Below are 13,434 nucleotides of genomic sequence, written 5' to 3'. Positions count from 1 at the left end.
CTCAAGAGACAAATAAGATGGCCTGGTACTCCCATCTCTTTAAGAACTTGCCACAATTTGTTGTGATCCACACAATCAAAGGCTTTAGCATAGTCAATGAAGCAGAAGTAGATGTTTTTCTGGAACTCCCTAGCTTTCTCCATGATCCAGCTTATGTTGGCAATTTGATCTCTAGTTCCTCTACCTCTTCGAAATCTTGCCCATACTTCTGGAAGTTCTCGATCCACATACTGTTGGAGTCTAGCTTGTAGGATTTTAAGCATAACTTTACTTGCACGTGAAATGAGTGCAATGGTGCAATACTTAAAACATTCTTTGGCATTGCCTTTCTTTGGAATTGGAATGTAAACTGACCTTTTCCAATCCTGTGGCCACTATTGAGTTTTCCAAATTTGCTGGCAAATTGAGTCTAGCACTTTTACTGCATCGTTTTTTAAGATTTTGAATAGCTCAGCTGGAATACTGTCACCTCCACTAGCTTTGTTGTTGCTCAAATTTCCTAAGGCCCATTTCACTTCACATTCTAGGATGTCTGGCTCGAGGTCAGTGACCACCCCATCGTGGTTATCAGGGACGCTAAGCTCGTTCTTGTATAGTTCTTCTGTGTAATTTTGCCACCTCTTCTTAATCTCTTCTGCCTCTGTTAGGTCCCTGCCTTTTTGGTCCTTTATCATGCCCATCTTTGCATGAAACATTCCCTTCATATCTCCAATTTTCTTGAAGAGATCTCTGGTCCTCCCTATTCTATTGTTTTCTTCTATTTCTTTGCACTGTTCATTTAAGCGGGCATTCTTACCTCTTCTAGTTATTCTCTGGAATTCTGCATTCCATTGGATGTATCTTTCTCTTTCTCCCTTGCCTTTTGCTTCCCTTCTTTCCTCAGCTATTTGCAAAGCTTCTCAGACAGCCATTTTGCTTTCTTGCATTTTTTTTTCTTTGGGATGGTTTTAGTTGCTACCTCTTGTACAATGTTGCGAACCTCCATCCATGGTTCTTCAGGCACTCTGTCTATCAGATCTAATTCCTTAAATCTATTTGTCACCTCTACTGTGTATTCATCAGGGATATGATTTAGTTCATACCTGAGTGGCCTAGTGTTTTTCCCTACTTTCTTCAATTTAAACCTAAATTTTGCAACGAGAAGCTCATGAACTGAGCCACAGTCAGCTCCTGGTCTTGTTTTTACTGACTGTATAGAGTTTCTCCATCTTTGGCTGCAGAGCACATAGTCAATCTGATTTCTGTGTTGATGTCCATGTGTAGAGCCGTCTCTTGGGTTGTTGGAAAAGAGTGTTTGCTATAACCATCGTATTCTCTTGACAAAATATTATCAGCCTGTGTCCTGCTTCATTTTGTACTCCATGGCCAAACTTGCCTGTTATTCTGTTTATCTTTTGGCTTCCTACTTTAGCATTCCAATCCTTCATGATGATAAGGACATCATTTTTTGGTGTTGATTCTATAAGGTGCTGTAGGGCTTCATAGAACACGCCAATTTCATTCTCTTCAATACCAGTGGTTGGGGCATAGACTTGGACTACTGTGATATTGAATGGTTTGCCTTGGATTCGCACTGAGATCATTCTGTCATTTTGGGGATTGTATCCCAGTATTGCTTTTCCTAATCTTTTATTGACTATGAAAGCTACTCAATTTCTTCTGAGGGATTCTTGCCCGCAGTAGTATACCTCATGGTCCTCTGAATTAAATTCACCCACTCCTGTCCATTTTAGTTCGCTAATTCCTAAGATGTCGATGTTCAGTCTTGTCATCTCTTGTTTGACCATGTCCAGCTTGCCTTGATTCATGGATCTTACATTCCAGGTTCCTATGGATAATAGATCTTTACAGCATCGGACTTTCCTTTCACCACCAGATGCATCTACAGCTGAGCATCCTTTAAGTTTAATTTTCCATCAGTATTCAAAATATCTTTGTCAGTTATGATTTCCTCAAAGTTAGTTACATTTGTGTAGCTGAAAGTTTCATTTACATAAGCCATCCTAGTGTTTTTATAATTCTAATATCAAAAGAAAGAGTGCTATTCTAGTTGCAAATCATATCTTTCTTATTATAGAGCTCTATTTATATCTATGTGTTATCTATTCTTTTGTCCATATTCAAGCAAATATTGGCTCATATAATACCCCATCTGGTATGTCACATCTTCTGTTTTTTTTTTTAGTCTAATTCTAGCTTTCTTTCTTTGCCAATCAGCTTTTCAGGCCAAAGTAATTAAATCACCAACAAATTCTTCCTTTGTTTTTGTAAATACTGCTTGGAATGGGGAAAAAAATTAAGTAAGGTATTTTTGAGGGGGAATTCCGCCCAGTTATATTCATTAAACAACTCCCACTTTCCTTCTCCCTCAATTTCTCTTTTTATTTTTGTCTCCCAATTTCTGACATTTCCCCTAACAGCTTTATAATCTGTTTTTTAAAACTGCCTTCCTTATCCTCAAGTATATTTTGAAAACCTAAAGAATAAGGTGCTTTTTCCATTTCCATTGTTGTAGCTAAATCTTGCACATTTTTATTTGTCTGTGCCAAATTATGTTTCCCTTCTTTTATATCTTGTGTCTTTAGAGCAATTTCCTCTGGTTCATCTTCTGTTTTCTGACTTGTTTGTTCATTCTTTCTGGTCGTTTTCTGGGAACTTTCTAGTTGTGAGTTTAAGTTAGAGATTTGCTCATTTATATTATCAAAGTTGTTTTTAATCTCATCATGATTTCTTCTTTCATCTTCTTTATTTGAAATAATTATCTCCTGGATTAATTGTAACATAGAATGTATTTCCTTCTGAAAAATATTTACTTCTTAAGTCATCACTCCTACAAAACCGTGGCAAACCTGGCTGGGGGCTTCAGATGGGAGTATTAAGTATGTTTTCCTACTATTTTGACTAGATATTGTAAGGACCCACCTCAATTTTACATCTTAAGAAGACAGAACTCTTGGCATGTCTCTTCCAACAGGGATCTTTATTAAGAGAAGCTGATTGTAGGCATGCTAGACAGGATCTGGGGAATCCTCTCCCACCATTCAATGTTTTAAAGTGTTTCCAAGCAGCCCCCACCCCACAGTTCTTCCGGGTGATTCAATCCATCAGTCTGCTCCATCGGCACGATCACTCATCCTCTTTTCCCAGATCCCAGGCGTTGTATTTCCCACCCCCTTTTCCTCACTGCCAGCAAAGGGGAGTGAGATGAAAGGTGATGGCCACATTATTATGGTTAGTTCTCTCGATGAGAATCCACAAACGGTCACTTTGTAGTTAATGAAGGAAGTGAGAGTCATAACCCCCCCCATGCTTACCCGCCTCCGTTTTTGTAGTATGACAGAATCCAGAATAGAGTAAGAATTGGTTTTTCATCAGAGTAGGTAGATAGAAATGAAATATAATTGAATTCTGACATCCTGCCCCCCCTTAAAAATAAGAGAATCCACCTGTAAAGAAAACAAAACAGGTATAAAAGTTAGTCTGGCTTGTTAGGATACTCTATATGAAACTTCTTTAATAGCTTCGGGGCTCTGACATGACGTTTATGGACCCACTCGTTTTGTGAGGCGTGGAGGTGTTTCCATGCTACTTGGTATTGAGTTGTCCCATGATATCTCCTAGAGTTTAGGATTTCCTTTATCTCGAAGTGTTGTTCTCCTTCCACCATGATTGGGGTAGTGGTGGGGGGATTGTTCTCTTTTCAGAAAACTGCAGTGGAAAATTGTGTATGTTTGCCTAAGATTTTTCGGTAGTTCTAATTCTACTGTTACTGGGTATGTAATTCTTTTAATTGGAAAAGGCCCTATATATTTTGGTCCAAGTTTTTTACAGGGTTGTAGGGATTTTAGGTATTTTGTAGATAAGTACACCATTTCTCCTATAATTAATGATGTAGGTTCGACCCTTTTTTTAATCTGCTTGTGTTTTGTATGCTTGCCTAGCTTCATGTAGGGCTTTTCTAACTATTGGCCAGGTGTTTTGTAATTGTTCCATCCATTCTTTCAGTGATGCGATTGCCAGTTCGTTTGGGGTTAGTTCTGGCATGGGGCTGAAATTTTGACCGGTAGCTATTTGAAAAGGAGTGTGACCTGTGCTGGAGTGGACTGCATTATTGTAAGCCACTTCTGCGAAAGGGAGTAGGTCCGTCCAATCCGATAGCTGGAAATTAGGAAAGCATCTTAAATATTGCTCCAGTACTGAGTTTGAATTTTCCGCTTGACCATTCGACTGAGGGTGATGGCTAGATGTCAATCCCTGAGTGGTCCCTAAGAGGGATAAAAATTCCTTCCAAAATGCAGACGTAAATTGCACTCCCCTATCAGATATGATGTGTTGGGGTGCCCCATGCAATCTGTAAATAGGCTGCACGAAAAGTTTCGCTAAGGCTTTTGTGGTGGGAATCTTTTGGCAAGGGATAAAGTGCACCTGTTTGGAAAACATGTCTGTGACTGTCCAGACGACAGTATTCCCATTGATTTCTGGTAATTCCACTATAAAATCCATGGCTGTTTCCCTCCAGGGGGCTGAGGGATTTGCCACTGTTTGGAACAGTCCGGGCGATTTCCCTTGCAATCTCTTGGCAGTTGCACACTTAGGGCAGCTGGCCACGTAACTTTCTATGTCCTTTTTTATGGATGGCCACCAAAATTGCCGTTTAATTAAGTGCAATGTTTTTACAAATCCAAAATGCCCTGCTGATTTTGTGTCATGGCAAAGCTGCATGAATGTGATTCTTTGGGTGGTTGGTATATATAACATTTCCCCCACCCAAGGCAGTCCATTTCTCATTGTGCACACGTGTTTATTTTTCTGGAACCATTCATCTGTTTCCACTTTTTCGGAATTCAATTCCGGTTTGGCTACCCAGCTGCGGTACGGTTTTAATTTAGCTTAGGCTCTGGTGGTTACTGGCGCTGCCAGTTGTGATTCTACCATCATCGCTTTAGAGTCGGTGACTCGCGTGCTGTTATATTGGGGTGTTTTCAAGGCTTCAAAATTTTTGTGGTCTGTCCACACCTGGAAAGGGATTTTATTGCCTTCCAGGAACTGGCGCCACGTGAGTAATGACCAACGTATTTTGTATGCCTCTTTCTCCCACATGGGCCAGCGCTGTTCCGTTTCGGTGAGTTTCTTGGATGTATACGCACAGGGTTGCAATACTCCTTCATCCTTTTCTTGTAATAGTACAGCCCCCACTGCCACATCACTTGCATCCGCCTGTATTACGAAGGGCTTATCCATGTCTGGGTGCCTCAGTACTGGTTTGGCAGAAAAAAGTCTCTTCAATCTCTCAAACGCTGCTTGGCACTCCATTGTCCATTTTAGTGGCTGGCTAGGTTTTACTGAGGATGCTCCCTTCATTTTTAGTAAGTTTGTGAGGGGCAAGGCTATCTGGGCAAATGAGGAAATGAATTGGCGGTAAAAGTTTGCGAAACCCAGGAAACTTTGCAGTTGCTTTCTTGTGCGAGGTGGTGTCCATTCTAATACTGCTCTGACCTTCTCTGGGTCCATTTCAATGTCCTGTGGGGATATGCGATAATCTAGGTAGTCTATCCTTTCCTGGTGGAATTCACGTTTCGATAGTTTGGCATATAGGTGGGCGGCTCGCAGTTTCTTTAAAACCGCTCTGACTAGGTTGACAATATCCTCTTTTGATTCGGTGAAGATAAGGATGTCGTCTAAGTAAACCAGGACCCCCTTAAATAGGTGCTCCTTTAGTACCTTGTTGATTAATTGCATAAGTACTGCGGGGGCCCCTTGTAATCCAAATGGCAAAACTTTGAATTGGTAGCACCCCACTGGACAGTTAAATGCGGTTTTCCATTCATACCCTTCCTTAATTCTCACACAGTAATATGCTTCCCTTAGATCTAGTTTAGTAAAACAATTTCCTTTCAAGAGGTGTGATAACATGTCCTTCATGAGGGGTAGGGGGTATAGGTTGCTTTCACTTATTGTATTCAGGAGCCTATAATCCACGCATAAGTGTAAAGAGCCATACTTCTTCTCTCTAAAGAAGACCAGGGCGGCCACTTTAGGCTTGGCTGGTTCAATGAATCCCCTTTCTAGGTTTTTCTTTATGAATCTTTCCATTTCCTCCTTCTCCTTTGGGCTCATGGAGTATAATCTGGGCTTCGGGAGTTTTGCCCCAGGCTTGAATTCTATGGCACAGTTGGTGGGTCGGGGGGGGGGGAGCTCATCTGCCCTCTCCTTGCTGAAACCTTCAGCAAGATCTCTGTATTCCTCTGGTATTTCTGGTAGCCCCTTTTCTTCTCCCATGGACGCTTTTTCCATTCTTAATTTTGGTAGATCCCCTTGGGGTTTTAAGTCCATGGGGTCTCCTTTTGGGAAATTGATTTCTGCCATCTTCCAATTTACCCAGGGGTTCCATTTCTTTAACCATTCCATCCCTAGGATCATTGGGCATTCCATGCTTGGGGTCACTACAAACGTTATGTCTTCCTCGTGGTTGCCCAGGGAGAGGTGGATTGTTAATGTGGCTAGGGTAGCTGGCACCCCCCTGCTATGGACCCATCTAACTGGCCAAATGAGATTGGTTGTTCTAGCCTCCTCGACGGAATGCCCAGATTCCCCACTAGTGTCGGACTAATGAGGCAGCGGGTGCAGCCAGAGTCTATTAAGGCTTTCATCTTGACAGCTTCGGGCATGGAGGGAATTAATATAGTCACTGTCTTGAGGATGGGTGTGATGGGTCCACTTACCAGGGGTTCGCCCTCCGAGCTGTCATCTGAGGCATCCACCGGCTCTGCGGTATACGCTGGAGTTCTTTCCCCCCAATGGGCAGAGGTAGGGGATTCCACAGCCTCCATCACTCTCATAACAGATTCTTTTGGCTTAGCTGGAGACTTCCCAGATTTGCTGGCCGGTGATCTGTCTGGGTTGTGCTGGGGGGCTTTCGAGCAGCATTCTACAGCCAGATGCTCCTCTCTCCTGCACTTGAAACACCCCATTTGCTTCTTGGCCGTAGCCGATGGTTTCACTGGTTCACGTGTCAACTCAGGCGGTGAGCGGCTCCATTGTTTTCCTCGGCGGTGCCTCTTCAGTATGTCAATTTCTGCTTCCTCTGCCAAGACGTACCATTCCTCAAGTTGGTGTGGGTCCCCTCAGGGCAGGCAAGCGTCATATAGGTCATAATTTAGTCCGTCTTTGAAATGGCTAATGAGGATGTCTTCCGACCAGTTCAGTTTGCTGGCAATGGCTCAGAATTCTTGCGTATATTCGGCTACCGGGCGTTTGCCTTGACTCATCGTTTTTATCCTTTCGCGGGCTTTGCGATCAGCCAGGGGGTCCTCAAATCGCCTTTTCAGAGAGGACATGAAACGGTTGAAGTCATTGAGCTCTGAGGCATTGGAGTCGTGCAAGTTCACCACCCAATCTGTGGCCGGCCCATCCAGGGCAGATTGCACAATCCGGATACGGGCTTTGTCACTGGGGATGTGCTGCCCGTATTCCTCCATGTAGCTGAGGACTTGGGTTAGGAAAAACCCCAAGCGTGTTGGCTCCCCCTTGAATCTCACGTCCAGTGGCGGGAGTCTTTGAATGGATTGGTGCCTTCGTTGTCGGTGGTAGTGTCTTCCATCCAGATCGCCGTCTGTGTGTCGGCAGGGAGTGGGGACTACTGGATCAGCAGATGTCCCCGGGGCTGCAGGTTCCACTTCCCCCTCGGTGTCTCTCCCTTTGCGGCTCCAGGAGCTGAGGAGGCCGTAGGGCTCAGAATTCTCCTCTCCGAGGGAGCTGAGAGTTCTCTTCATCAGGTCGATAGCTTTGTCTAGGATCCAGCCTGAGTACGGTGCCCAGCTCCCTTCCTCTTCACTTGCATGCAGGGATTTCTCCATCTCCTGCTTCCATTCTGGTTGGTTGGCCCCCCGTCTCAGGGTCACCTTTCTTGATTTCTTTTCCCACTCGCCTTTATTTCCATCGCCCATTGACCACTGAGGTTTGTGGTCCCATGTCTCCACCACCTCTTCTCCTGAGGAATCTGACCTCTCAGATCCCGACATTTGGCAGGGTTTCAGTCGGGGCAGCGGCTCCCTTCCCGGGGAGTTTTCTTCCTTCCCTGCTTTGTTGTCTGACATGGTAATTTTTGCAAATTCCCCTGGCAAGGTTCTCCCTTCCAGGTGGACTATTTCTGCAAGTCCTGTCTAATGTAAGGACCCACCCCACTTTGCATCTTAAGAAGACAGAACTCTTGAAATATTTCTTCCAACAGGCATCTTTATTAAGAGAAAATGGTTGCAGGCATTCTAGACAGGACCTGGGGCCCAAGCCCTACGGTTCAAGGTTTTAAGGGGTCCCCAACAGCCCCACCCCACCCCACCATCCTTCCAGCGACAATCCTAGGTGTTACATTTCCACCCTCTTTTTTCTCACTGCCTGTGGAAGGGAGACTTCAGAAGGGAGTAGATGAAAGCTGATAGCCCCATTGTTATGATTAGTCCTTTTGGTGGTATCCACATTCAGTCCCTTTGAAGTTGTACCAAAGGAAGTGAGGGCCATAAAACCCCTTTGTTCACCCCCCTTCCCCTTCATCGTATGACAGAATCCAGAGAGGGCAGAAATGGGGTTTTCCATAGTCGATAACTAAAGATGAAATATAATTGGATTCTGACACTCCCCCTTGAATCTCGCATCCAGTGGTGGGAGTCTTTGAATGGATCAGTGCCTTCATTGTCGGTGGTATTGTCTTCCATCCATATTGCCATCTGCGGGTTGGCAGGGAGTGGGGACTACTGGATCAGTGGACATCCCCGGGGCTGCAGGTTCCAATTCCCACTCAGTGTCTCTTCAGTTGCGGCTCCAGGAGCTGGTGTGGCCGTAGGGCTCAGAATTCTCCTCTCCTAGGGAGCTGAGGGTTCTCTTCATCAAGTCAATAGCTTTCTCTAGGATCCAGCTCGAGTGTGGTGCCCAGCTTCCTTCCTCTTCGCTTGCGTACAGGGATTTCCCCATCTCCTGCTTCCATTCTGGTTGGTTGGCCCCCCCGTCTCAAGATCACCTTTCTTGATTTCTTTTCCCACTCGCCTTTCTTTCCAATACCCATTGACCACCGAGGTTTGTGGTTACATGTCTCCACCACCTCTTCTCCTGAGGAATCTGACCTCTCAGATCCCGACATCTGGCAGGTTTTCAGTCGGGGCAGTGGCTCCCTCTCCCGGGGGGGTGGCTTTCTCCCTTCCCTGCTCCATCCTCTGACTTGGTATTTGTTGCAAAGTCCCCCGGCAAGGTTCTCTCTTCCAGGTGGACTATTTTTTCAGATCCTGTCTAATGTAAGGACCCACCTCAATTTTACATCTTAAGAAGACAGAACTCTTGGAATGTCTCTTCCAACAGGGATCTTTATTAAGAGAAGCTGATTGTAGGCATGCTGGACAGGATCTGGGGAATCCTCTCCCACCATTCAATGTTTTAAAGTGTTTCCAAGCAGCCCCCACCCACAGTTCTTCCGGGTGATTCAATCCATCAGTCCATTCCATTGGCACGATCACTCATCCTCTTTTCCCAGATCCCAGGTGTTATATTTCCCACCCCCTTTTCCTCACTGCCAGCAAAGGGGAGTGAGATGAAAGGCGATGGCCACATTATTATGGTTAGTTCTCTCGATGAGAATCCACAAACGGTCACTTTGTAGTTAATGAAGGAAGTGAGAGTCATAAACCCCCCATGCTTACCCTCCTCCCTTTTCATAGTATGACAGAATCCAGAATAGAGTAAGAATTGGTTTTTCACCAGAGTAGGTAGATAGAAATGAAATATAATTGGATTATTAATCTTGTCTTATACCACCAATCTTAATGTCCATAAAACAAAGTCTCATCTGGTTCTTCTGGTCTTTATATACAGACTTTATAATCCAATAAGTTCCAGGATATAGGTCCACCAATGAAAGCAATATTTTGAAGTAGTCCTTCTGCTCAGGTGTCCAAAAATCGTCAATCAGCCAAAATTTACAATCCAAAATTTTCAAAGTGTTCAAAATGTTCAACAACCCTAAGAACAATCCAAAAACCTCCCCCAGACAAACATAGCCAGAAGTCAAATTTTTCTTTTTCTTCAAATAGTTTTTAAGATTAAAAGTCAGAGCTCAGTATATTTTTATAATCCAAGAAGGTCAACAGGTTTCAAAACAATTAAGTTCTCACACTGTAGTAAGTATGCCAAAATATTTTTCTCTGTTGCCAGCTGTTCTCTGTTGAGTTAAAAGTCACCAAACAACAAAGAAAGTAGGTTGTTATCTGTTTCTAGGCTTCTTGCCAGATCTGTATCAGTTATTGCAGCTGTGGTGCTTTACTCTAGTCCACCACTAGATGTCACTCAATATCCATTTTCCGACTCTTAAAATAGAAGGTTGATTTCTTATATTTCACCCCAGTATTTTTTCAAAGAGAAAATCTTAACAATTTTCTCAGTTCTCAAATTTGTCAAAACTATAGCTTGATATTACATCAACTTGAATGTTAAATGTTTCTATCCCCCATAAAAAAATTTAAAACGCCACTTATGTTCCTCTGGAAGGGTGGGGCTGTAATCTCCTTCCTTCTCACGTTCGGACATTTTTAGCTTTTTGGGAGCCTTTTCCAAGAAATCCAGTAGTAAAATAGTGAAGAAAGGATCAATATTCTCACCCAGTTCCAAACACACTGTTTATGATCTGCTAATTAGTGCTTCTTAATGTGATTTTAGACCCTTTTAGGGGCCTCTGCAGGGAAAAATTGGGCGCAGAAAGCAGAGCCTTGCATTTCTGCATCTGTGTCATTATGATGTCAAACCAGAAGTTGATGGTAGGGCAGTATTGATTATGTACGTTTTGACCTAGGAGCAGGATGTGAGGGGTAAGAGTGGACTAGGGTGCTGTGGGGCAGGCTGGATTACTGGGAGAGTGATGAATAGAGAGATATATAGTTGTTTGAAAGCAATTTTCTTGCTCTGCTTTCAGTTTCTACCCTCTGGGCCAGGCAATGGGTTCCTTGGTGGCCTTGGGCTTCAGCTGTTGCTTTTGAATACCAAGTTGGTATGTGGCAAGATCTTATCATGGAGGAGGGTGCTAATGTGGTGTGTCTTATTAAGACCTAGTTGGACACAGGGAGGAGTTCCTCTCTAGAAAAGTGCCCCACAGGTTTTGTGTTTTGAACTGCTAGCTTTCACTGATCAATAGAATCCCCAAAATTGTTCATTCTAGAGATTTCAGTTTGCCAGTGTTATTGAGTTCAGGGCAACTGATGGCCTTCCTGGCAACCAACAAGTCATTTATGGCCAAACACCTATGGAGGACATATGTTATATCTGGTTGTCTCAGACCAGTTGAGATATGATCCGGTAGTGGAAGATGTTAATATTACTCCATTTCGGTGGACAGATAATTCCCTGTTAGCTTTCAGCTCACTGGTATTCCCTGAAGGGAGAGACAAGGCCCATTCAATTGTTCAGTTGATGAACCCAGTGGAATTCCAGAGAAAACTGGGGATTTTCATATGGACTCTGGTGGACAGTTCAGCTATGGCTCTAGTCACTGGCTGTAATGGGTAGATGGCTGCATCTTTGGATCATATTGCTTCTATATGGCCTCTCCCTAATCACAGGATGCATCTCCGTTTACTGAGCAGTTCTTGGAAATGAAGCATTAAAGGAGACATCTTGAATAAAAATAGAAGAAGACTCAAATTGATTGAACATGGGCAGCAGCTCCATATAAAGGAGTATCTCATGGTAATAAGGGTAATGAAATATCAGTATTTCTCTTGATAACCTTCAAAGAGCCCATTTAGGATGATCCATTCCCTATTGGGTAGGGAGAGCCCTGTACAACATCTGCTGGATTATTTTGGAGATTATTCAGAGAATCTAATAGATAAAGTCACTCAGATTTGCTACATATTAGACTTTGACTGGGAAGCTGAAATGCCTGGGATATGTCCTGGTGGTCTGATCTGGGATATGTTTGAATCAGAGAAGTGAACAGGGCTCTCTGCTGACCTGACCACTTGTTTACTAGATCCAGGTTCCTCATGAGTTGTGAAAGGGGCCAAGGAAGTTAACTGCAGTTGGATCCATGTAATAGTGTTGGCCTTTTTGAGAAAGTGATGCCCACAGCTTTGAAAGAGACAGTGGTGTACCCCCTCCTTAAGAAGCTGTCTTAGACCAAATGATGTTTGGTCTATTAACCAGTCTCCAAATTTCCCTTCTTGTGAAAGTTTGTTGAGAAGGTGATCAGTCTGCAGCTGAAGAGAATCCTGGACCAGGGGTGTCAAACTGCCGGCCCACAGGCTGGGCGCATCACACAGAAGCTACGCCCACCCCATTGCCAGCAATGGCAAAACTGTCCCGATATGTTGCATGACATCACATGACTTCGCGAGTTTGACATGTCTGATCTAGACCTTTTAAACAGGTTTCAGGCCAGTTTTTAATACTGAGACAGCTTTGGTTGTCAGTGACCTGTGGTGGATCCTAGATGGTGGTGATGCTTCCATTCTTGTACCCCTCAATGTCTCAGTCTCACAACCATCAGCCATGGTATCTTTCTGAGCTTGTATATCATCCTTGAATGGGAAAGTGTAATTCCATCCAAGGTCAAATTTAGAATATCTGAAAATCTGATAAAGTAGATCTTGGACTGTCTAGATCTGTAGATATTCCAAATTTGACCTTAAATGAAGTTATACTTCCCCATTCAAGGATGGTGCACAATTTGGGGGTCTTCCTTGATTCATTAATTCTGCTCAATGAGCAAATAACAGCTGTGGCCAGGAAGGTCTTGCCCAGCTTCACCTGATGTGTCAGTTCTGCGCTTTCCAAGATTGGCAGATTCTTCAGATAGTCACTCATATCCTGGTCACCTCATAACTTGACTACTGCAGTATGTTCTACATTCAGCTACATTCAGAAGACAATCTGGAAGGATCGGAATGCAGTAGTGCAGGCACTGATGGGCATGCCTCCGTATGCTCATTTGAACCTTTGTTTCACAAGTTACCAGTTTGCTTCCAGGTGCGATTCAAATTGCTGGTTGCTATCTAAAAATGCATACATCCTTACCAGATCTGTTGATGTTTGCAGCCTTCACTATTTAGAACATCATTTTTTTTTCTCTTGACAGGCAGAAGAGGAGAGAGATGATATGGAGAGAGTGAAACTGGATAACAAAAGAATACTTTTCAATCTGTTGCCAGCACATGTTGCTCAGCATTTTCTTATGTCTAATCCAAGGAACATGGTAAGAGTTAGAGTTTAGAGTTTATTGTATTTATATCCCGCCCTTCTCCTGGTGGACTCAGGGCGGCTTACAGCCAGTTAAAACAAAACAATTAATACAAATATACAAAATTTAAAATAAATTAAAAGATATATTTAAATAGGCCTTTTCATATTTTAAAAATTGATTAAAATCCAATTTAAAATATCCCTAGGCCAGTCCTGCCA

General features: G+C 43.4%; 1 protein-coding gene across 1 annotated transcript in view; it reads left to right on the top strand.

Moving 5' to 3' along the window:
• Positions 1–13,434, top strand: part of ADCY1 (adenylate cyclase 1) — a 438,043-nt gene that overhangs the window by 406,252 nt on the left and 18,357 nt on the right. The window contains exon 15 of the mRNA XM_015816400.1: positions 13,112–13,228. Within this exon, the coding sequence (XP_015671886.1) occupies positions 13,112–13,228 (117 nt within the window). The remainder of the gene's footprint in view (positions 1–13,111; positions 13,229–13,434) is intronic.

Source organism: Protobothrops mucrosquamatus, unplaced genomic scaffold, assembly GCF_001527695.2.
Source record: "Protobothrops mucrosquamatus isolate PMUCROS unplaced genomic scaffold, P.Mucros_1.0 scaffold447, whole genome shotgun sequence".
NCBI lineage: Eukaryota > Metazoa > Chordata > Lepidosauria > Squamata > Viperidae > Protobothrops > Protobothrops mucrosquamatus.
Note: the sequence above shows the minus strand (reverse complement) of the source record. Positions and strands in the feature narration are given on the sequence as shown.